Source organism: Callorhinus ursinus, unplaced genomic scaffold (genome assembly GCF_003265705.2).
Source record: "Callorhinus ursinus isolate GAN/ISIS: 27379988/994484 unplaced genomic scaffold, GSC_fseal_2.0 scaffold14, whole genome shotgun sequence".
Taxonomy (NCBI): domain Eukaryota; kingdom Metazoa; phylum Chordata; class Mammalia; order Carnivora; family Otariidae; genus Callorhinus; species Callorhinus ursinus.
This window is the reverse complement of record NW_027397076.1, coordinates 39,391,131-39,415,734: the sequence shown is the minus strand read 5'-3', so window position 1 is coordinate 39,415,734 and position 24,604 is coordinate 39,391,131. Positions and strand designations below refer to the sequence as shown.

General features: G+C 40.4%; 1 protein-coding gene across 1 annotated transcript in view; it reads right to left on the bottom strand.

Annotated features, from left to right (window-relative positions):
- GNS (glucosamine (N-acetyl)-6-sulfatase) overlaps positions 1–23,812 on the bottom strand; it is a 54,854-nt gene extending 31,042 nt beyond the window's left edge. The window contains exons 1-9 of the mRNA XM_025882849.2: positions 23,461–23,812; positions 18,651–18,710; positions 15,377–15,583; positions 13,154–13,219; positions 12,422–12,520; positions 10,827–10,994; positions 9,085–9,167; positions 7,811–7,929; positions 5,527–5,630 (exon numbers count right to left, since the gene is read on the bottom strand). Of these exons, the coding sequence (XP_025738634.1) occupies positions 5,527–5,630; positions 7,811–7,929; positions 9,085–9,167; positions 10,827–10,994; positions 12,422–12,520; positions 13,154–13,219; positions 15,377–15,583; positions 18,651–18,710; positions 23,461–23,649 (1,095 nt within the window). The 5' untranslated portion in view covers positions 23,650–23,812. The remainder of the gene's footprint in view (positions 1–5,526; positions 5,631–7,810; positions 7,930–9,084; positions 9,168–10,826; positions 10,995–12,421; positions 12,521–13,153; positions 13,220–15,376; positions 15,584–18,650; positions 18,711–23,460) is intronic.
- Between the last annotated feature and the right edge of the window lie 792 nt (positions 23,813–24,604).

Sequence of the window (24,604 nt, the reverse complement as noted above, 5' to 3'; positions counted from 1 at the left end):
TGGTAACTTGAAAAGCTACCATTTACTGAAAGGAAATAAGTCTTCAGGATTGTTGAGAAAACTTAGAGCATTTTAGGAAAGGCCAAAGGGGGATGGAAAAAATAAAACCTAACTTAGGCACTTTTCATTTAAAAACAAAACCAGAAGTACAGACGTGAAAGGCAAGAAAACATCTTCAGAGCACTGTTCATAGGGGCCAGGCCTCCTGGCAGCTAGGATGGCTCTTGTAGGGCAGAGTGATAACTTACCTTGGCTCTGAATCAATTAGCTTAATGCTGAGCTGTCAGAAATTACCATTCAGTGGTAAGCCACTCATGGGAAAAGGAATCCTTTCTTTACTTTTATACTTAAGTGATAAGAGAGAATTAGATTCTAATTTTTTTTTTAAAGATTTATTTATTTATTTATTTGACAGTGAGAGACACAGCGAGAGATGGAACAAAGCAGGGGGAGTGGGAGAGGGAGAAGCAGGCTCCCGGCTGAGCAGGGAGCCCGATGCGGGGCTCGATTCCTGGACCCTGGGATCATTACCTGAGCCAAAGGCAGACGCTTAACGACTGAGCCAGCCAGGTGCCCCTAGATTCTGATTCCAGATTCAAGAAGTAGAATGGATACTGTGGGCCCATGATCATAATGACTTCTAGAAACACTAACAATTCAAGTCCTAAAATGGTACTGCTTCTATCGTTAAGTATAAAAGTTACTGAGGAAAAACCCCACAAAAACAATGTCGGGGCGCCTCAGTTGTTAAGCATCTATCTGCCTTCGGCTTAGGTCATGATCCCAGGATCCTGGGATTGGGCCCTGCATCGGGCTCCCTGCTCAGCGGGAAGCCTGCTTCTCCCTCTCCCACTCCCTCTGCTTGTGTTCCCTCTCTCTTTGTGTCTCTGTCAGATAAATAAATAAAATCTTAAAAAAACAAACAAAAAACAATGTCTCTAGGGATTATGCAAGACCCAATGTAAGAGATATCTTCCCTAATTCCAAGTCTCCCAGGTGGACTGAGCCACTCTGAATACAGTCAACAAGAGTGGGTATGAATATGGAAGAGATCACGGCAGGAAAGAGACAAGCAGAAACATAACCTCCAGAAACGGATCAAGGCCAAAAGACCCTGACGTGTGACTAAAAGATCTTCAGTCATGTCTAGAACATGAAGTAAAGCCAAATCCACAGATAGTACTAACATGTCCAAAGCAGTTTTATAAGGAAAAAAAAGTAAACACCAAAATAATAAAACCCACAGAGATATAAAATGGACAGCCTGTTTCATCAGAACTGCCTTAAGAGCCATCAGCTATACGATGGGAGGCTCTCTCAAATGGCAGTCTTCTCCATGGGGAGAAAGGTCTGCAAGTTTCAGTACAAATCAAAAGTCACTAAGATTTGTCCCAAGTATCATAGACATCATCTTAGGACTCTGTTCCCAGCTATCCACAATAATTACATATTCCCTAAAAAATAATGGACAAATTTTCTTCCCTTCTAGGCTTTGGTCTAAGAGATAAAGAATCTCAAAATCAGCATACTACGTCAGAAGATGGGAGACTTCTAGTGGATACGGGGTATGAGTGAAGAATCCAAAAGAGAATTCTACCTGTCTCTGGTTTTTACAAACAAGAAATAGAATGGATACTATAGGCCCATGATCATAATGACTTCTAGGAACACTAGCAATTCAAGTTCCTAAAATGGTATTGCTTTTATTACTAAGTATAAACTTAAAGATTCATTTATGGATTGGAACTGAAAAGCACTGACAAGACCAGAAGTAAATTATTTCATAAATCACAGCCTCCCAGTTTGGGAATATTCTTAGGATTTATGTATATAGATATTCTGATCAAATAAAAGCTCTTAGAAAATTCTGGGGCATGAAGTCAAAGGATATCATGCCTTGGAGCTGCTTATTTTTTAGCTCTAGAAGAATGACAGAGCTACAGAATTACAAAGAAAAAACAAGACAGCTCTCTGGAGGATACATCAGGTTTCCAAACGGACATTTAAGCCCTGGTATTACAGGATTCACGTAGAGTTATCAAAGGAAAGACTGCGAGCAACACCAGAGAGCACCCCAAATCCATGTAGTGAAAAGCACTGAACTGCATAAGGAGAGGGCTCCCCACATCTTGGGCTACTTCATCTGGATTTATCCCTCAGCCCCATCTTCCCTGTAAGGAAGAACCCAGGGCGTCACTGAGTTACACTTGAGAGTTTTCCACTTCCCATTCTCCCAATTTCACACAGGGAAACAAGGCCTATTTGGCCAGTCTTCTTCTTGACCCCCAGTTCAGTTCTGTTTCCCCTGGATCATGCTGTGTCATTTTTTTCCTACTAACCTTTTCCTTTCTTAAAACCCTTTTGAAGAATTTCTACCACCAAATCTAAAGCTAGATTAACTTCCAGCCAGGAGAGAAAACCTCAATAAGCCAGTCTTTGGCATCCACACACATCACCTGCCTCTGCTCTCCAACAGCTAACACAAAGCTAAGTCCACTGGTCAAACGTGCCCTGTTTTGGCCATCAGCTTTTGTGAGCTCAGCTTATTATGCCCAACTCATAACCCTGTGCCACTCACACAGGACAATTGGCACCAAGACAACTATGTTGCCAACACATGATGAATCACCCACCATCTCTGACATTCTTTGTGCTAGGTGGAGGCTGAGCATTTCGTACTTCTCAAACTACATCTGTCAGCACAGCAGTGCAACACACACACACACACACACGGATTTTAAGAACAGACAATTTTCAGTCCTGGTTCTGCCACTTACTTTGTGACCTTGGTAATAACCATTCAGGCAACATGGATGTCCCCCCAGTGTGTGTTAAGGGCTCGGTATTCTAAGCTTAGACAGTGCCTTTCTTCTAGAAACTCAAGTAAAAAAAAAAAAAAAGTCAGTAGGGTATGGTAAGTGTGAGGGCAGCTAGGCACATGGGAAGGGCACCTACCCCAAGTGGGGGCGGGTGTCTGTAGTGACTCTCCAGACAGAAGCCCCAAACTGAAGCTCTAAAGGACAATTAGTGAGGTGCAAGGGGCATAAGCAGGGCATTCCAAACAGAAGGAGCAATCAGCCATACAAAGACAAGGAGGTGAGAGAGATGGTGCACTTACAAGTGAAAGTAGTTCAGAACAGCTCCCATTCTGTCCCCTGAACAAGCCAAGCTCATTCTCAGATGTGTGCTTTCACATTTACTGTTCTGCTCAGAATGCCCTCGCATAGATCTCTGCAGGACTAAATCCTTTTCAACACCCAGGTCTCTGCTCAAATGCCTCAGAAGCTTTCATTGACAACTGTAGCTGAAGATCTGGCTCTCTGGACACTGGGAGTTAAGAACCAATCTTCCCTGACTGCTCAGTGCTGTGTATCCAAGCCTGCTAGCACAAGAAGATACTTAAATATTTTCTGAGCTATACAGTAATGGTTAAGTATAGACTCTGGAGCCAGACTCTGGTTTTTTATAGCTACATTATCTTGGGCAAGCCATTTAACTTCTATACCTCAGTTTCCTCATCTGTGAAATGGGTATAACAGTATCTCTATCTCATAAGGCTGTGACAGTTAAATGAATTGATATAGCTAATACACTTAGAATAGCACCTGTCACACACTAAGCAGTCATTAAGCAATAGATATTATTGTTGAAATGGTTTCCTAGGAACCAGGTTTCATTTAGACTGCTTAGAGAAGGTGAACTTCTCTACTTTAATATTCAGATGCCACTGTTAATTTGAAGATAAAAGGAACAGTTTGTTTGATGGCCAGCTGCCTGACACATTCCATTCTGTTCTCATTCAGCCTCCTTCCCCACGCTGGTTAGAAGTGGCCCTAGTAGCCCTGTTCCTTGGAAATGCACACAGCTGCCAATATGTTCTCCTGAGTCAACTCCCAACACCAAGATCAAGAAAACGCTTTTAAGACTAAGCGAAATAAGTCAATCAGAGAAAGACAATTATCATATGATCTCACTGATATGTGGAATTTAAGAAACAAGGCAGAGGATCATAGGGGAAGAGAGAAAAAAATGAAACAGGACAAAACCAGAGAGGGAGACAAACCATAAGAGACTCTTAATCTCAGGAAACAAACTGAGGGCTGCTGGAGGGGATGGGGTAACTGGGTGATGGACATTGGGGAGGGTATGTGTTGTAATGAGCACTGGGTATTAAATAAGACTGATGATTCACAGACCTGTACCCCTGAAACAAATAATACATTATATGTTAATTGAATTCAGATTAAAAAAGCAAACAACTCAAATAAAGAAAGGCTTAAAAAAAAAAAAAAAGACTTAATGGTCCTCCAAACTCACCTATCTCCTTTGAAAGGAGACCCATTTATAGGGTATTGAATTTGTTGGGAAGTGACTGGCTTTAGGAATGTAGGTGTTAAGAAAAAAAGAAAACTCAAAAGAAATTATGAAGGCCATTTTACCTTTCTGAAAGAATTTCAACATAATTCCATCATGAACATTACAAAAAGAAGTGAATTAGACACTTAAACATTAAACACCAAAATTAGACTAAAGTACCTAGTATACCCAGAAAGTCTGGTCCATTTTCCAATTTTAGCTTAAATGATGTATTTGCTCATTTTCTTTTGTCTCACAAAGCTAGGACTGAAACTGTGTTATTACAGAAAAGACGACATAACTAGTAGAGCTTATCAATTCTTATCTTCCAAGCATTAGACCAAAGTGTTTTGGGTCAGAGTGCCCACAATCTCCAGGAACAAAGTGCCTCAGTATTAGGTACCCAGTTTGGAAAAAGACACTGAAACCAAATGGAAATGGCAACAAAAGAAAGTGGTACATTATGACAGTTCTAGGAGAAAGAATCAGTAAAACAGCAATGCTTCAGTGAGGAAGAGTCCCACAGAAAGAGGGACGAAATCCTGAGAAAACATGCTTTCTATAGCCTTATACTCAGTGAGGTCAGACCGGCAGCAGCTATCAGTTGGGAGGTCAGAAATGCAGAATCAGAATCTGTATCTGCATTTTAACACAGTCCCCAGGGCGATCAGCCCGAGGAGCTCTGATCTACTGGATAGTGGGCCCCAAACTGGGCTGCCTCTCAGAATTATCTGTGAGCTGCAGAAAAAAAAGCAGAGGCTGGGTCTCTATTCTAGTCCAAGTGAGTCCATTAGAACCACTCTGGATGTTGAACCTTTCACAATTTCAGAAGGTGATGCTGATGAGGACCATGGTGGAAAGTCACTGCTCCAGGACAAAGTAAAGATTTACAGTCCTGAAGGACAAATAAAAGATACTCATACTGATAGGATATGTATATATCGGGGGGGGCGGGGAGTAGAGTTAATAGAAGGTGCCCAGGAGTTAAAAAAATAAAAGTAAAAAAGGGAATCATCATCTCCAAGGCTTATTAGTACTTACAAGATCTTAAGCCAATCAGACTTCATCCTCATAGAAGGAGAAATCTAATCAGCCTCCTCTTTAGAGGAGCAGCCTTCTTTCCTCAGGCAAGTGCTACCTGTAAACAGCATCAGTTTCTCAGGCACCTACCTTGCTTGTCTGATTTGGTTTGATCCCAGGTCCTCGAACCAGCAGTGGAACTTTGATATCAAACTCATACAGCTGTCTTTTATCTATTGGCAAAGAAAACTGTCCTGAAAACAAAACACAGAGGGTAAAGATGGAGCCAGGAGCCAGGACAGAAGTGTCACTTCACACATTCACTCAATTGACAGTAAGAATGAAAACAACTCTGTTCTACTATTTATGGGGCTTTAATGGAAAGTTTACAATTGCTTGGGTTTCTTATTACTACAAGGCAGGAAATGAATTAATCTTTTTTTTCTATTTTTTTTAAAGATTTTATTCATTTATTTGAGAGACAGAAGCATGTGAGCGAGAGAGCACAAGCAGAGGGAGCTGCAGGCAGAAGGAGAGGGAGAAGCAGGCTCTCCACTGAGCAGGGAGCCTGATGCGGTGCTCGATCCCAGGACCCCGGGATTATGACCTGAGCCGAAGGCAGACGCTTAACCGACTGAGCCACCCAGGCGCCCCATGGGTTCATCTTCTTTAAACAAATGACTAGGGGGACTCTTTGGTCTAAGATAGGACAAATTCAGCAAAAACAATGACTGGAAAGTACTGAAACACAAACACATAATTTATGTATGATACTCAACCTGACTACAACTGAATAAGGTTACTCTAAAAACTGTATATAAAGGGACAAAAACATTTATCTGGCCTTTCCTGAATAAACTGCATTTCAAGATAATCAAACAGTTGAGTTCTTCTCTAAGGAATTCCAACTAATAAATGCAGAAGGAAGAACAGGGTTATGAAGTCATCATTTTGCCATTTTTGAGAGAATAGTGGATTAAAGCAACAATCATCAATGGAAGCTTCAGCCACAAAAGGTTCATAGGACAGGCCCAGGCTGACACCACATGAGCCATTGATTAATAGCAGCATCGATAAAGTGGGTCAACCAGACACCATCATGAAGTGATGTAATAGGAAGTACTTATCAGTATCACCAAGGAAGCATTTTCGCTGAAAATGTCCATTTCTATTAAGACTCTAGATCTAACTACCAATCTACAGAAAATGCTGACTACAGAAACACAAGTTAAGGCATCATGAGAAAGCGATTAGCCAAACCCAGAATGTGAGATATTCTAAAGAACAACAACAACAAAAACTCTTCCTAATAAATCAGTGGCAATAACCAGCCTCAGAGCACATAAAAAATACAGGTAGCATGTGGACTTTGTCTAGACCCTGATACATAATAAACTAGTCAGCACAATGTAGTGTTGATGTACAGGATCACAATGAAGTTTCTTCAAAACCCTCTAAGCTAAATAAAGACAAACATGGGGAAGGTAGGAAGAATTTGAAAGACTGGCCATGGGTAGCTGAAAACTGAAGCTGGAAATGGAGGTTATTTTATTAGTCTCTACTTTGAGTGCTTAAAAATATTCACAACAAAACATTAAATGCCTCATCAATCTGCTCCTATGCAAGCAAGCCTCAGGTTAGTAGTTTTCAAGTTTATGAAATTGATAGCTGGGGAAAGACAACATTCATTTTTAAGAAAATCCAAGCGGAAAAAAGGAAAGTCAAGGATATGGGGTTGACTCATGGTTTTGAAAAGACAAAACATAAAACAAAAACCACAAATATCCACACAAGCAAAAAAAAAAAAAAATCAATAAAACATCTCATAATTTCACAAGAAAGGGCTTTTCCCCCAAGACAACCTTTTCTTGGTCTTTCTGTATAGAATCTCTTACCCCAGTCTCTAAGGTCTACTTGCCCTTTAAATCTAGTTCAGTTTTGGTGAGCCTGGGTGACTCAGTCAGTTAAGCACCTGCCTTTGGCTCAGGACATGATCTCAGGGTCTTGGGATGGAGCCCCGCATGGGGCTCCCTGCTCCTCAGGGAGCCTGCTTCTCCCTCTCCTTCTACCACTCCCCCTGCTTGTGCTCCCTCCTTCCCCTGCTTCAAATAAATAAAATCTTTAAGAAAAATAAATCTAGTTCAGTTTCTTACCTTTTTCCTAAAGCCTGCCTCCAACCTAGCAAGCCCACTCTCTGATCCCAAATCCTAGTACATCATTTAATTTGGCACATGAAATATCAAATAACGAAACCTGATCTCTCCATGTGCAAATGAGTTGACCCTCTAACCAGAGGGGTCTTGAGGGCAGCACCCTCCCCTCTGGCCTATCCATTGCTACAATAGGCCTAGAGCTCCGTGCTAGTGCTACCGACTGGGTGAAAAAGGAAAGGCACCTCATCAAGGCCACAGGAACACCCCAGTCTGCCCCTTACCTGTGTGATAGCCATTGTCTGAGGTATAAAAGATGTACGTGTTGTTAAGTTCCCCATTGAACTCCAATCTCTTGACCAGTTTCTCCACAAGGTCATCAACTGACAGTAAAGTTTGCCACCTGGATGTACACAGAGGGTGACAACAGGATTTCAGAAACAATGGCTGAAGGAATGCTATCTTGCCAAAAAAAGCAGGAGAGAAGTCCGAAACAAAACCACCCAAAGCCCCCAAACCACGCTCCCCAAAAGCTCAAATCCCAAATCTCCTTTCCTCAGACCACTCACTTAAAAAAAAAATTAGAAAATCCCAGAACACAGTTAGTTGATTATAAATTTAACTGTTCTCAAAGAAATAAACGAGGCTTTTAATAACCAGTTAGCTTTATTAACACTGGTGATGAGAGCAGAAACAACTGGAAGGGAAAGCTGTCAATTCAGTACTGATGAGCACAGATTAATTCAGATAGACCCATGCCACAACAACGTTTAAGGGTCTAAACTAGGGGTTGGCAAACTATAGCAATGGGCCCGTTTGCCCACTGTTTTTATTTTTAATTGTGATAAAAAACACACAACATAAAATTTACCATCTTAACAAATTTTAAGGGTACAAGCAACAGCATTAAGTACATTCACACAGGGAAGCAGATCTCCAGAACCTTTTCTTCTTGCAAATCTGAAACTCTGTACCCATTAAACAACTCACTATTTTTATATAAAGTTTTACGGGAACACAGTCGTGCTCATTCATTCATATATTGCCTAGTTTTACTCCAATAGCAAAGCTGGGCAACTGTGACAAAAACTGTCTGGCCTGACAGGCTATAATATTTACTTTCTGGCCCTTTACAGAAAAAGTTTGCTAGCCCCTGGTATAATCTAAATACATCTTAAGAGACTGTAATGAATTTTTAAGAAGTGACTTAAAGAAATTCCTTGAAATTTCAAATAGCAACGGCAAATATTTCGCTCTAGTCTAAGCCCTTGGGTCTTATGCAAATATTGGGCCTCAGCTCTTACAAAGTGACCTTTTCTTCAGACATAGGGAGAAAAAAAAAAATTTTTTTTTTAACCAAATGGCTCCAGCTTGCAATTATGTTTTAACAAGTCATAAAAATGAATTGTTTTGTTAGTACCCCCCAAAGAGTCTCTCCCACCAACTTGCTACCTTCTGATTTTGTCTCAAAGATAACCACATTGTGCAGTCCCCTGTTCATGGGCTGATTTGGAAGGTTCTCAAAGACCACCCAGATTGAGAAAGCAGCAGCTCTTACCTTTTCCGAAATGCACTATCTAAAAACTGTATTGAAGAATTAGTCATTGGGGTCTTGGCTTGCCTAATTAACCAGTGCTTATTCTAAAATTTAAAAGAAAAAAAAAAGTTAGCACCAAGTCACTACAATCAAATAAACTACTAGAGTACATAATGGAAAGGAGCATTTTATACTTCAGCAAAAAGGAACTTACCGGAGCATTTAAGGAACTTAAGACTTCCTCTCCCCTGCCCCATGTACTCCTAAAAACACTCTCTACAGATTATCACTCATTCTTTAGCTTCTTCCCAGTAGCTCCGAAGGCCTGGGCTCCTTGTTAGCAGCATTAATCAGCATTCCAAGAGATTTAGTGAAAGATACTGGGAAACTACTGGTTAAAAGGAGACTGAATCTATTAACACCTAGTCTATGCTTTGGGTCTACTACCCAGGCTACAAAAGGGTAAATATTAACTTTACCTTTCAATAAGTTTTGCCCTAATAAGCCATCATTCTATCACCCTCTATTTTCCTACCCAAGATATTGATTATCCTAGAACCCTGGGAAAAATCTCATCGTAGCAATTTCCCAAAACCTCAAGCCCAAATCTAGAAGGTTCTTATCATTTAAATAAAGCACTCACAGTTCTAAAGAACAAAAACATTCCCATATATCATTAATTCTCTCCTCTCTACTCATAAAGCCCTAAGTTACCCATCTCCCAAACTATCAGCCTCAAAGGGTTCTTAGTTAATATGTTTGAGAAACGTTATACAGCATATCCTCCTGTTGGAAATTCATGTTGGAACAGGAATAACTCTGAGAAATTATGTAACAGAGTGACTTAGTTAAAATTTCTAAACTTACTTGCTTAGGGGAACTTCTATTAACTTCTTTTGGAACATAGAGAATGACCCTCTAGTTCAAAACTCCATTCTCTCAGCTTTAAAAATCCTACTTAAAACATTTGCCTACAATGTGCCAGGCAATGTGCTGCATATTTCTATGTTCTTTAATCCATATTGCAGCTGCATAAGGAAAGAGGACCTTCCACTTTATTTCCCCCACTTTAGACAGAAAAGCAGAAGTTAAACATCTTGCTCAGTCAGGTCATTTGGCTCGAAAGTGGTAGTGCTGAGTCTAATCCAAGACTCATTCAGTCTACCACATCTCACCAGCAATTAAGATTTCTGGGCAACAGGCACAAGGCAGTACAGAACTTCTGCCTTTGAACCAGTGAACAGCCTACACTCTGTGCCAAGGAAAGTATAAGTAACTGGCATATTAGGCAAGTATTTAGGTTGTGGTCCTTAATTATATTCCCTGCTCTGGCTCATCTCTCCATTCAACTTCCCTTTCTAATCATATTGCACTATGTTACCCCCTCTTTCCTATGCCTCAGGCCTGGTGAGGGCCACCCACAGGAAGCTGATGCAGCCCTAGCTCAGCCCCACGGGACGTGTCTCAGTCACTGCCACATAGGAGGAAAGCCAGCATAGAGATTAGCAGGAGAGCCTGTAGTCAAGAAAGATAGCATTTCTTTAGTATTTCCTGTGGACTCTCCAGCTGTTAACTGGATGTGTGGCAGGAAGCTTATCTGTCCTTCTGAAGCAAGTTTATGCTATCTATTATATTCAAGATAGGTACAATTACCTTTAAAAAGATCTGGAAGGAAAACCAACTACATGGCTCAAAGGCTCCCTAACAAGGTAATATACAGTTACTTATATCAAGTGTTTAATTCAAGGGTTAAGGGAAGCTACCGTTCCATGGATGTTGAAGTTCTTATTTCTTGGTGCAAAGACGTTCTGGAAGGTCTTCTGGTACTGAGGTGCAGCTGTCCAAGGAGAATGAGGTGCTGGTGTGGAGATCATCATGAAGAACGGCTCAGAGTTGGACTTGTAGTCCAGGAAGCCCAAAGAGATATTAGCCTGAGATATACAAATATCTGTCATCTTCTATCTTACCCAACAGTTCAGGACTTGAGAGATGCATGTTCTCAGGTATACAGGAGGTATAGGGTCATATTAGTTTTTAATCAATCTTAAAAATTTTAACCAATTTTAATGTTAACACAATCTATGTCACAGTTATTTACAAGTGTGTTGTTGGAACAAATATTTGGGTTTTAGGCAATACTTATTTAAAAAAACAAGTATAAAAAAAGCATACCATCCTAAAAAGCAAGTAAGATCTTAGTGATTAGACATGATCTAAAAATTGTTATGCCTCCCATAAGGAAAGAAATAGTAATTTGGCCTTTTAAGGATTAGCCTGCATTAATACGGCTTAGAGTATGCCTCTGATACCTTGAAGTATATAAAAAGAGAGTCAATCTAATTCACAGTGGGACAGGTGGATTAAGTTACCTTATTCTTATAAAAATATACAGAGCGTAGATATCATAAGTTATGCCAGCTAAAGCAGCTAAGCTAAATGAATAACATTAAATCCAAATACCTCACACCAGGATTTTAATTTATATTGACTTACATTTTTCATTTGCTTATCTGGAGACACATTATGAAAATGAAAGCATCCCACATACATGCTATGCGTTTAATTGTTCTAGTTGATTTATAGCTTCATTTATTTCCATCACTAAACTCAAAGGATATTGACCATCCGACCCACCTGCTTACTCTAGCCCTGTCAGAAGCCTGTGGTCCCAACATGCCGAGCACACTTCTGCCTCAGTGCCCCCACAGCCATTGTTCCCTCTGTCCGTGCACCCTTTCCACTGATCTGCACAAGTCACTCTCACCTCTTTAGACGTTATCTAAGTAACCCCCATACCTTGTCTTATTTGTCTACCTGATCACCAAGAGGGCTTCTGCTTCATTTACTGAAGACCTGCTATGCTGGGTGCTGAAATATTTGGTGAATAAATACTCTGTGGAGGGCTGTCATTAGAAACACCTCAGACAGGAAAGGAAAGTCCTAAATTCACCCAGTTTCAGTAATTTTTATATAGAAATCCACAAAGCCTTAAGAACTCCCAGTGTCTAGCTCCTCATCCTCATGGTGAAGCTGTCCTCTCATAGCCTGTGAGTGAATCTGGGGTCAAGAGTAAGAACCTCTAAAGTAAAATCTCTTCAAAGTAATCTCTACAGTCTTAGAGATTAGCCTTTGGAAAAGGATTTGTTGCTGGAATTTCAAGAACATTAACTCTGAGCCTGGCTTATATACAAAGAAAAATGCCCTCAGGAGTCTTTAATCAGTTGGAAATATTTTTGGCAGGTAAATGAAGTCATTATTCATTTACATTACTCAACATGACCAAGTCCAAAGGTTTTCTAAGCAGAGGTTTCAATCAATTGTGAGCCAAACCTGCAAGGACAGAGCTTTGATAACTCACCAGAACATCTGTCAGGTAGTCTACACTGTAGTTTTCACCATGCTTCCGTGCCTTCCCATTGATAGAGAGGGTGTAATTATAGTATTTAGAATTCTTTTCCTATTAGACAGGAAAGTAAAATTTGTTAAGAGGTCAGCACACCAAATGAAAGTCAGAAATCATGCAGGGCTAAACTATACTGTTTAAATAGTAGTAAGACATTTTGGGGCAACTGGGTGGCATGGTTGGTTAAGCGTCGGACTCTTGGTTTTGGCTCAGGTTGTGATCTCAGGGTTGTGAGATTCAGCCCTGCATCAGGCTCCACGCTCAGCGTGGAGTCTGCTTGAGACTCTCTCTCCTTCTGCCCCAGCCCCCCCTGCCAGCCCCAGTCATATAAATCTTTAAAGAAAAAAAAGGCATTAAAAAAAAAGGTAATTACTCAAGTTAGTACTGAACTGGATTTTCTGACTACAGTTTTATTAACTATTAGCATAGTTTCAATAATCTGTCTTGGTTTAAAAAGCCACAAGTGGATCAGATAGAACTGACAAATATGTAACTAAACCTTGTGTGATGTAGGAAAAAAATCCCCCAGAGGAGTGATTCCCAAATCAACAGACTTGCTTTTAAGAGGATAAAATAGCTAATCATAAATGCAAAGCAACTTGTATCAAAATCAGAGCTAAATTATAGAGTAAACATATTTTACTATAGGGCTGTGTATAATTGTCACAGACTTCAATAATCACTCACCAAGGCATACCAATAACTCCAGCCTAGAGGAACGTGTTCTAGTCCACCGGCATCTGGGGCTCCATACTGAAAAGCAAGACAAGCAGGACATCAGAAATGCTTAGACATGACCAGATCAGAAAGAAAGAGGAAACTTTTAGAATCCTTTTAGATCAGTGTCTGCAACCAGGTGCTCAATTTTCCCCAACACATAAATCCAGTCAAAAAGTAAAGAACACTATAATCCTAGGAACTTCTGAAGCAGGAGTTTGCAAACTATGGCCAGCAGGCCAAATCTAGCCTGCTGACTATTTGTATGATCAGCAAGCTAAGAATTTTTTTCCAACCATTAAAAAATACAAACAGCAATCAATAGAGGAATATTTTGTGACATGTGACAGTTTTAGAAAATTGAAATTTCGGTGATGAAGTTTTTTTGGAACACAGATGCACTCATTTTGGTTTGTGTATGTCTATTGCTGCTTTCATGCTACGATGGTAGAGTCAAATAAAGGACTCCCCATTATTTGCAGTTTCATTTCCCATGGTTTCAGTTAACCAGGGGTCAACTGTAGTCCAGAAGCAAATGATCTTCCTGTCAGAAGGTCCCGATGCCTGTCATTGCCCTCACGTGATCGCATCATGTAGGCACTGTACCATCTCACGTCATCACAGGAAGGGGGAGTGCAGTGCACTAAGATATTTTGAGAGACACAACATTCACATAATTTTTATTGCATTATATGGTTGCAATTGTTCTATTTTGTTATTAGTTGTTGTTAATCTCTTACTGTGCCTAACTTAGAAGTTAAACTTTATCACAGGTACATACACACAGATAAAAACAGTATACATAAAGTTTAGTACTATCATGGTTTCAGGCATCTCCTGGGGGTCTGGGAAAGCATCCCCCATGGATAAGGTATGTGTCGGGGACTACTGTCATCACAAAAGAGACATACGGCCTGCAAAGCCCAAAATATTTACTTCTGGCCCTTTCTAGAAAAAGTCCGCATGGCTTAGGCCACAGAGTTCATTTCCTGAGGCAGAGACTGAATACTCCAACTGAGCTTGTGGCTAACAACAGCCTAAATAATCAGACTGTGAGCTCTCAGCCTATAACTTCACTTGTCCTGATGATGAAACCTACTTTTGGAGCTTAATTTATTTGATGAGATGAATTAAGTGACCACAGAATCATCCCATTTTATCTCAACAAGGTTTAGTATTGCCCATTTAAGGAAGAATTTAATACATGAGAAATCTTTGTATTTTATTGAATTTCTCCAAATTTTGTATACAATTAAATGTTCTTTGATATACAAAGTGGTATAAATTCTCTTTATGACCCACAGCCTTATCTCAATAACCTAGTGTCGGTACTTATTTCTCATGATTCTTTTCAAACTGACTTCTCTTCCTTCAAACTCACTAGGTTGCAAATTCTCCCAATTATTGTGGGGAGGGGAAGAATGAACAGAAAATTCAGATCAAATATTAGTATCTCTAGCAACCATGGATAAAATATTTTAAGAAAATGTACATCTTTTCTTTATCCTGCATCCCCAGTTTTACTATAAGAGATAACCGAGATACTCTCAAATAAACTATTTCCTTTACGTTTGAACTCTGACTAAAAAGCTAAGGCCAATGTGGTGAACCCGGGGGCCATGAAATCTGGCCTTGGCAGGCTATAATGGGTATCCCTCCATGCAGGCGCACAAGAGGCCAGCACATCCACCACTAAGCCATATGCTTTAGTGGCCTGAATATCCCAGGCTCTGGGTGTTTTCCCTCTATCACTGATCTCTCCCATTTTTTCAAGTTAGAAAATGGAGTAAGTCTTAAGTTGTTATAATGCAGGAAAGGGGGTAGGAGGAAAAAATTCTTCATTCTCATCCTGATAAAGGGGAAATGGAGACAAAGATACCATGACAGCCACATGAGAAGCAAAATTCCTGAAGAAAAAGGGGAAGATGCATCAGACAGCAGCAGTCATAGGACAACTTTTAAATAAATGCTATGAGGCTATTTAAAGGAAGTAGAACTATAGTACTTAAATCATGTAAACATGCTCATGTAAGTAAATTCTTGTTTAATGGGCAGATTAGGAGAAAACAACATATACCAAAAACATTTTAACATGACTCAAATGGATAATAACTAAAAGACAACATGAATTACATTAATTCACATTTATAAACCTTTTTTTTTTTAAAGGAATAATTAGATCATTCAACCTACCTCATTTAAGTATTTCCCTGCGAAAAAGGTCTGATAACCACACATCGATCTGAGAATTGCTGGGAAAGTATTTGGTTCTTGGATCTTCTGCCAAGACTTACTACTGCAGTTCCCCTCTAAAGTGTTGTTAACAACGTGATGATTATGTGGGTATTTCCCTGTCAAGATACTGGCTCTGCTCGGGCAGCAAAGAGCACTTGGCACATACTACAAAGAGAACAGAAGCAAAAAACCCAGTTACACAAGAAAGATGGATTTCTCGTCATTTCTAAAGAGAGTAAAGAAAGCTACTTAATACTCTTTGAATTTCAAGTTTCCCATGGAATAGAGTTTTTTGGGGTTTTTTTGGTAACACGACACACTTCTGAGCTGTTTTAACTCACATAGTAGGAAGTAAACCAGATAAAAGAAACCAAGAGAACAGATTTTTCAGTTGGGTTTCTTTCTGCAGAATAAGTTATTCCAATCTCATCTGCCAAAGAAACATTTACAGGACAGGAGCTAGGTCTTTTTTTTAAGTAGGCTCTATGCCCAGTGTGGAGCCCAAAATGGGGCTTGAACTCAAGACCCTGAGATCAAGACCTGAGCTGAGATCAAGAGTAGGACCCTGAACTGAATGAGCCACCCAGGCGCCTCTAGGAGCTAGGTCTTAACCAAAAATAAAGACTATTACTTGAATCTAATGTAGCTGAGAGGCACAGGTTCATTTTCAGGATAATCTGTAGCTTTATATATTTCCTGTATCACTTAATACACTGGACATAGATTATTCTTTCTACTCTAATTATATTTCTATTAGCTACTATCATCAATAAACTTTGCCCATTCTACCTAATATTTGTATACGTCTTAGTACACATCACCAAGCCACTTTACAGAGAATAATACTAGTTTATACTCTCACCAGCAGGGAAAGAATGCTCATTCAAGTACACCCTTGCCACAATTACATATTATCCCTTTTAAATAATCGGCATTTCTTTGGCCTTTCAAACTGGATGTGGCATTTTTAAATACTGGTGAGGATGAACATTCTCCACATGCATACTGACCAACTGTGTTTACGTGAATGATTTGTTCATGTGCTTTGTACATTTTTGCCTCCTGGGGCATCAGCTTCTTGTACATAAAATCTGAGTTAAGGGAGGAATTCAGTCATGTTACATATATTTGCCATTTTTTACTTCTGCTTTTTAAATTTTGTCAGATATTTGACTTCTGTAATTTTTACATTGGCAAGCCTTTCAATCCTTTTGCTTTTTTGTCTGCTGACCTATTTTTTGATCAATCTCACACTGTTTACTGTATCTTCATATTACATTTTATTATCTGGAAGGGCAATTTCCTCCTTTAAGAAATTACCTTGATTGTTCTAACCTACTTATAATTCCAGATAAATTTAGAATCACTTTTTTCAGCCTAAAAAAAAAATCTTGTTGAGATTCTGATTAGGATAAACTAATCCTGGGTCTTCCCACAGAAAATGACGGGTGTGTCTACGTATTAAGTATTATTATTACATCATGCACAAAGTTCTGTAACCTTATTTATATAGGTCTTAACCATTACTGGCCACCACCAGTTATACCTAGAGTCTGCATTTTCCTGCTGTATGAATGGGCTCTATTCTCTCTCCTCCTCAGTACTTCTCTAACTGGTTATACAGGAGAAGATTATTTTTATTTTTCATTTCGACTTTACTAAACTCTAGTAATTTAAAAAGTTTTCAAACAATTCTAGGTTTTCTAGGTAGAAAATACAAAGAAGTGGAAATAATAATTGTGTCTTTTTCCAATATTCCAGTTAATTCCGCAGGGCTTGTGCCAATGACTAGACAATTCAGAACAGCATTAAATGACAAGTATTAGGCCCCTGTCTCATCTCTAATAGCAGTGGCCTGAGTCTTTCACCTTAACTATAAGGTGTGCTATTTGTTTGAAATACTCATCATAATAAGGATGTATTCTTCTAACAGTTTAATACATTACCAGGAAAGGATGCTAAAATTTCAGAGGACTTTCAAGCGTCTATTAAGATTTTGTCTTTCGGGGCGCCTGGGTGGCTCAGTTGGTTAAGCGACTGCCTTCGGCTCAGGTCATGATCCTGGAGTCCCAGGATCGAGTCCCGCATCGGGCTCCCTGCTCAGCAGGGTGTCTGCTTCTCCCTTGGACCCTCCCCCCTCTCATGCTCTCTCTTCTCTATCTCATTCTCTCTCTCAAATAAATAAATAAATAAAATCTTTAAAAAAAAAAAAAGATTTTGTCTTTCAACTACTGATCTTGTTGGTGGACAATATAACAACTACCATTATGCAGTATGTACTATAAGTCAGGTGCTGATATAAGTGCTCGCTTTACACCTATCTACTCATTTAATATCACAGAATCCCGAGACAGCTTTTAGTACACCCAGTTACAAATGGGGAAACCAAGGGCCGCAGAAAGGTTAATAACTTGCCCAACGTCACACAGTTAGAAAAGAGGCAGAGAGAGCATTCGAAACTAGGTAATCCAGCTCTGGAATCTGTGCTCTTAAGCAAAACACTATGTTGCTGTTTAATGGATTTTCTGATAAGCTAGGCTACTACTTACTTGGTTATGTGCATGGTTCCTGAATTTGATTTGTTAGTATTTTATTACGGATCTTTCCATCTCTTTGCATCTCCTTCCTTTCTTCCTTCTCTTCCTTCATCTGGGCTCCACACCAGGCCTGAACTCACAACCCTGAGATCAAGACCTGAGCTGAGATCAACAGTCGGACGCTTAACTGACTGAGCCACCCAGGTGCCCCGCACCTACGTTTATATATACATATATATATTTATATTTCACATACGCACATATATGTGTATATATACACACACAGATGTTTGTTTTGTTTGGTTACTATTACCTTTCTCAGGTTTGACTGTCAGGGTTAACTGGGCTTTGTAAAGTGGCCCGCAAGCGTTGACCACAAAGCAATTTACATAGCATGAACGTTAACTTGACTATTCCAATCCATTTCAAACCTCAAACATTGAGGCTTTAAAGAAAATTCTCTAGTTCTGAGCTATAAATCAAACTGGCTTAGAAAATACCTACAATTAAGGTTCAATTCGTAAAAAGTAGTATTTCAATTAAAAGAATTTAAATCACATTAAATAAAGTCCTTCCTTTAGATTAGGCATTTAACTAGGGAAAAAACCACAGAGATTAGACTCCCCAAAAGAGAGTGCTTCTTCTTAGAACATGAACAGAAAGTCTCACAAAATTAAGTTAACTTCAAAACTTACAGCACTGGAGAAAGTCATCCCCATTTCTCCAATGAGAGCCTTGGTTTTCTTTAGTGGTGTCTGTGAAGTAAATAATCATCTGTTAAACCATTTCCTCCAATAAACAAAACACACAGACCAAAACTCATGTTTTTTGCATCTCATTTGCAACGATCAGCTCCATTTGACACTAAGAAACCGCCAAGAAGAGTCCTGTGTGATTCTGGAGATGAACCAAACAGGTTTGGTTATAGTCAGTTATGTCCCATGCAAAAGATTAAAGGGGTCATAATGCCTGAAGGAAGGGAAAGTTCACAGCTCATTGTTGCATTATTCTAGCAATACTGATTTCAATGTAAAGAAATTTTGGTGCTATCTTTCGTCACCAGCCCCCTCACAAGATAGATAGGGCAGATCTCCATTAATTCATCTTTAAGGAGCAAGATGTGGGCTAAGAGATGAAAGGAGCCTTCCACCCTTTAAAACAGAAATAACGCTTAGGTTCGAAAGCCAGATAAGGTCCTGAAGCCCAGAAAAGGACTCAAATATCACAAATCCAGTGATGGGAGTCCAAATGCACGCTTTTCAACTGTAAGCTCAAAACCCTATGCACTAGACCAATCACTACCTCAGGCAAGGACTTGAACCAGATGGCAAATAGTACTGACAACAATTAATCTCAAATCCTAGAGTGAGGATAAAAGTATGAAGAAGGTCATTTAAATACAAATAAAAGGAACACTAACAATCTTTATTCAGATTCCAGACAACAAAAATGTACCACTGAAGAGACTCTAATTTTAGTTGTATTGTATGAATCAGTTCATGATGATTTTGAAGTACCTTTGAAATCTAAGACCATATTTAGTGTTTTAAGTATACCTTATTGTACAGTAATTCCTTAAAGATAATCTAAATGTATAATTACGTTAACAAGGGTCTTGTTTATAATACTGTATAAATGACTCTCCCCCACTGTTTTATATAGATAGTAAAAAACCTAAAGAACCCATAAGCTCAAAAGGATGAGGATTCTAATTTATTTAAGAAGACCTTTCATAATTTCATGAGTAGATCCCTAACAGGTTCCCAGGAGATGCTACAGATGTATAAGGTCTTCGTTAACCTTCAGAAGCAATGTCACCAGCTATGATCTCCACAAAACATCACTGGATGCTACCTTCAGGTAAAGAATATTGGGCTGAATGAAACACTGGTTTGACAAGAAATCTGATTATGATGACACAGGAAGGGGAAATGAGAATACAAAGTGTAAGTGGGGAAAGGACTATGTGAGTTGATTATATGGGACTTAATCCTCAAACTGGTAAATATGCAAAACTACTGAAGAAATATCTGCTTTACAGTAAGACCATACTGTGTGATTATAACCCATTTGTTAAACACTTAATGTGTGCCAGGCACTGATGGAGACCAGGACGGACAAAAGACAGAAGGCCCTTAGCCTCATGACCTTTGTACTCTTGGGGACTTAAAACAACTAACAGGTAAACAATCATTTCAGGCAGTGAAAAGTGCTATGAACGGAATAAACCAGGATGACGTGCTTACACCTGGTGAGAGGAAAGGGGGAAACTACTTTAGAAGGGTGGTCAGGACAGGCCTCTTTCAGGAGGTAACTTTGGTACTCAGAGTCACATGATGAGGAGGCCAGCCATGCAAAGATCCAGGGGAAGGTGCTTCCAGGCTGAGTGAATAGCAAGAACAAGGGCTGCTGGAGAAGAGGCACATGTGAGGAACAAAAAGGCGGCAAATGTGGTAGAAGCAGCACAGCAAGTAAAGGAGACTATGGTGTAAGACAAGGTCAAGGCGTTAGGCAGGAGCCAGCAGATGATGCAGGGCTGCACAGGAACAGAGATTTTAGTGTCAGTAAGAAATTTATATTAATGACCATAATTTTTATACTGCTAACACTAGTACAGTGATAACCATAATCTGTGCTAAACCAAACAAATCCTAAACAAGAACCACACTGTACTGAAAATGTGCATGTCCATGCAATCTGAATGCTAAAATGGACCCTTAAGATGTCAGAAAAGATACTGCAAGGCTGGTCAGGTCAAGGCTGTACAACATTGCTTAAGCAGTAGCCAATCTTATACCTGAATACGGGTAAATGTGTTACTTTACTCCTTCAAAGCAAATCCCTTCCATAAAAATCCTAAGGAGTCATTTACTTTTTTGGCTCCCATGTACAGCTGCTCTGAAATAAAATATTAACATTTCTAATAATCTATGGCTAATTTTTCTTTTAACAACGAAAGACCACCTTGCTTTTAAGCAAAGACATGATGTAGTCTTCCCCTATATTTCATCATGGCTCCTTCCTTCACTTCCTTGAAGTTTTGACCAAATGTCACTTTTTCTAGAGTGAATGACTTTAAAAAGGGCAAGCCGTGCTTTTGTGAAGAACAGTGTGATCATCCTGCCATAATAACATTCAAGTAAAATAAAAAAATAGGAACTGTTCCCTAAGCAAAGTCCCACAGATGATACTGCAAGAAATACAGTGCAATGTTAAAGATGATGCATAAGACGATTTCAAAGATGACTGAAAGATTCTACGTGAAAAAACAATCACACAAGCACTATAATCCTTTGACCTGAGCTGATCTGGTTGATTGGACTACTGTTCATTTTGCCAACGATGGCAGCAATTCATAATCTTTTTTGTCAGACCTCACTCTCTCCACAAAAATGAAGATATAATACAGAGTATTACATATAAATTAAGGACTTCCATGGCCTCCCCCCCCCAACACAATGTCCCTGAGTATCATCTTCAGAATCTCTGATCTGAGGTATAATAAGTGAGTAGCTGATGTGGGTATGTGGAATGACATCTGGTAAGTATTATCACAATATTCTAGAATATGAGAAAAAATGGGGCTTTGAGATCATAAGACACCAGGCTTTCCTACTTATTAGCTATACTAACTTTGGCCAAGTTACTTAACACCCTCTAAGTTATTAGTTTCCTCTTATTTAAGGGAAGGACAATACGTACAGCAGAGGACTCCTGTAATGACTGAAGCACAAGTATAAAATACTTCATACTCTAACAGCTCCAAGTTGGTTTTCAAATGCTGTTATTGTCTTAGTGCTTTCCCTTCAAGTCCTGTTTGACAACTAGTGGTAGAATACTCTGGAAAAGGCTACAAGAGAAGCCAGAATACCCCAGTGAGTTGGGAGCATTAAATTTGACTTGTTCCCTCCACTCAATTTTGGCTCTTCTCTCTAGTATAAGCACCTATAAGAAAGAATCTGATACTAAAGAAGCAAATACAACTAACATGCTAAGGAGAAGATAACTCAAATCTACACAGACCACATTTGTGGTAAGAATTAAGAAACTCAATTCTGAACACCTTATATTTCAGTGATAAATTTATGTTTTCAACAGAGATGTAAAAGCTTGACCTTTTAATTGTTTTAGTCACTAAGCTATTACTAATTTTTGATGGAGATGGATTGCCTTTTCTAGACAAAACACTTTTCAAGGACACACACACACAAATTTTTTTCAAGGAATTTTGTGAGGAGGGTCAGTGTAGTGGTGGGAATGGGAAAAACAAAGTAAATTCCAGGAGGGCAATTAAGTCAAGACTCTTCAACGTCAATGTGGCAGAGCAGAAACTAAAAGGCAATGAGGCATATGTGGCAGGAAGAAGTGTGGAGTCAAAACGCAATGTTTCAGATGAAACAAACTAGAAAAGTTTCTCAGAGTCATGAACACAGCCCTGAGTAAGAAATACATTTTCATTCATAACCAGAAATATATATATGGATATGTGTACCTTTACCATATGTACCACATGTATCACACCAACATTTTCTATTCTACTTTATTCCACAGGAAAGTAAAAATCTGGTAGCTACTCACTAACCTAATTTCACAACACACTTATGGGTTGAAATCGGCAGTTTGAAGGACACTGAGCTGAAAGCAAAAAGAGAACTGAAACGAAGAAATAAAGGATATATATATTTTCTTAAAGATAAAAGAAATGCCCTACCCAATCAGAGCACTCGTCAGGATTCTGACCTGTTTCAACTACTCAAGCGCCTTGGGAAAGCCACTTTCTCGGGCCTCCATGAGTAGGGGGTTGGGTGAAAGCTCCTGAAGGTCATAAATTCCAGAACTCTAAGATACAGAAGCAAAATCCACTCTGGGAAAGAATGAAGTCTCATGACCAAACGCATTTAAAATGGAATACGGACAATGGTAGCGAATGCATCGGCCAGGTGTTCAATTAGGCTAATTGAATTTTCTCGATTCTTGTGAGGCAAAACGCACCCTCGATAGTTCGACAACCTACCTACCAGATTAGTTCATTTCAGCACTTATTTTACAAATATCAGGCACAGACATTGTACACGCAGACAAATACAGAGGTGCCCTAGGTCCTTCAAAGAGAGGGCTGGACTTGTCCTCAGATCCTCTAATAAAAGAAAAACACAGCTTGCGTGCTCTTAGCTAGCACCTGCTCCTCCTTGGTCCAGCCCATCCCTAACTGGCGTCCACCTGTTTATCTTGAGCTATGAACGCGAACTCCGCAGCACTAAGGTCCAGACTAGGAGCTCTGTGTGGTGCGTGCATGTGTGCCTACTCAGAGGAGACGCGGGAGGAAGACGAAATAGAGTCCTGCGGCCCCTCAAACTTGCGTAAGGGGTCTGGCGTGACAAAAGCAAAACTATCCTGGGCCAAGGCAGCCAGCTGAGGGAATTGGGGTGGGGATGGGGAAAGAGGACAAGAAACCTGGGGGTCAGCCCGGGAGATGGAGGGGCGGGGCAGAAATAGAAGAGTTACCATGCCGCCGAGCACTTCATCCTGGTCGTCGGTGAGGAGCAGCACCACATTGGGCCTCCGAGAGCCCGCCGCCACCCCACAGACCCCCAGGCAGCTCCCCAGCAGCAGCAGCAGCGCCGGGCTGCAGGAAGGCAGGTGACGGGGGCTGTTCCGCCGGGGCCCAGTTGGGGCCAGAGGCAGGAGCCACATGGCGGACAGGGCTCCGGGGGGCGGGGGCCCGGGACCGAGTAGAGGGACGCGCAGGTGACTGAAGGGCGAAAGGCAGATGAAACGCCGGAGGAAGAGGGTTGCCCGGAACAGGCCGGGGGCTGGGGTCAGGCGTTTTCTCCCCTAGCACGATCACGTGAACCGGGGACAGGGGGCGGAGCACGCCCTGCGGTCACGTGAGGACCGACGGGGAGGGCCTGCGGGCGGAAAGGGAGGGAGGACGGATCCGCGGCCCGGAAACCGGAAGGGGGCGAAGAGCGGGTCGGACAGGGGGATTTGCATTTTCTTCAGTCTGAGGCTCGGGTTGGGTTCTCGGGCGATGTGAATGTGAACGCTTGGTGCAAGGATTAAAATGGAGCGAAGGTGGGGCGCCTGTGTGGCTCAGTTGGTTCGGCGGCTGCCTTGGGCTTAGGTCATGATCCGGGGTCCTGGGATCGAGCCCTCCTGGGGCCCCCTGCTCAGCGGGGAGTCTGTTTCTCTCTCCCTCTGCTGTTCCCCCTGCTTGTGCTCCCTCGCTCGCTAAATAGATAAATAAATAAATACACACGTACATACTAAAATGGAGAGACGATAAGATGAAATGGAGGAGGGAATCAGCTCACAGTAAGCGATTAAGAGAAGAGAGGAATGTACCTACCAGATAGTAAGATCAGCTTATGGGCAAAAGTCTGGTCTCTATCGTATTTTATCTTCGAGTCAACAGACACTTATGAGGGCCCTTATATTTAATCATTTCTAATGTTCTCTACAACTCACCTATTACATTTGAAGCTGGATTCTGAGTCAGCTTTCTTAACTCCAAGCCTCAGCTGATAACGTGATTTCAAACAAGCAAACAACTTAGGGATATCCTGACAACCTAATATTACTCGGTGAATTTTTGAAAGCCCTCTTAGAAGATGTTGGAGAATATGCACATTGAACAAAAACAAAACCC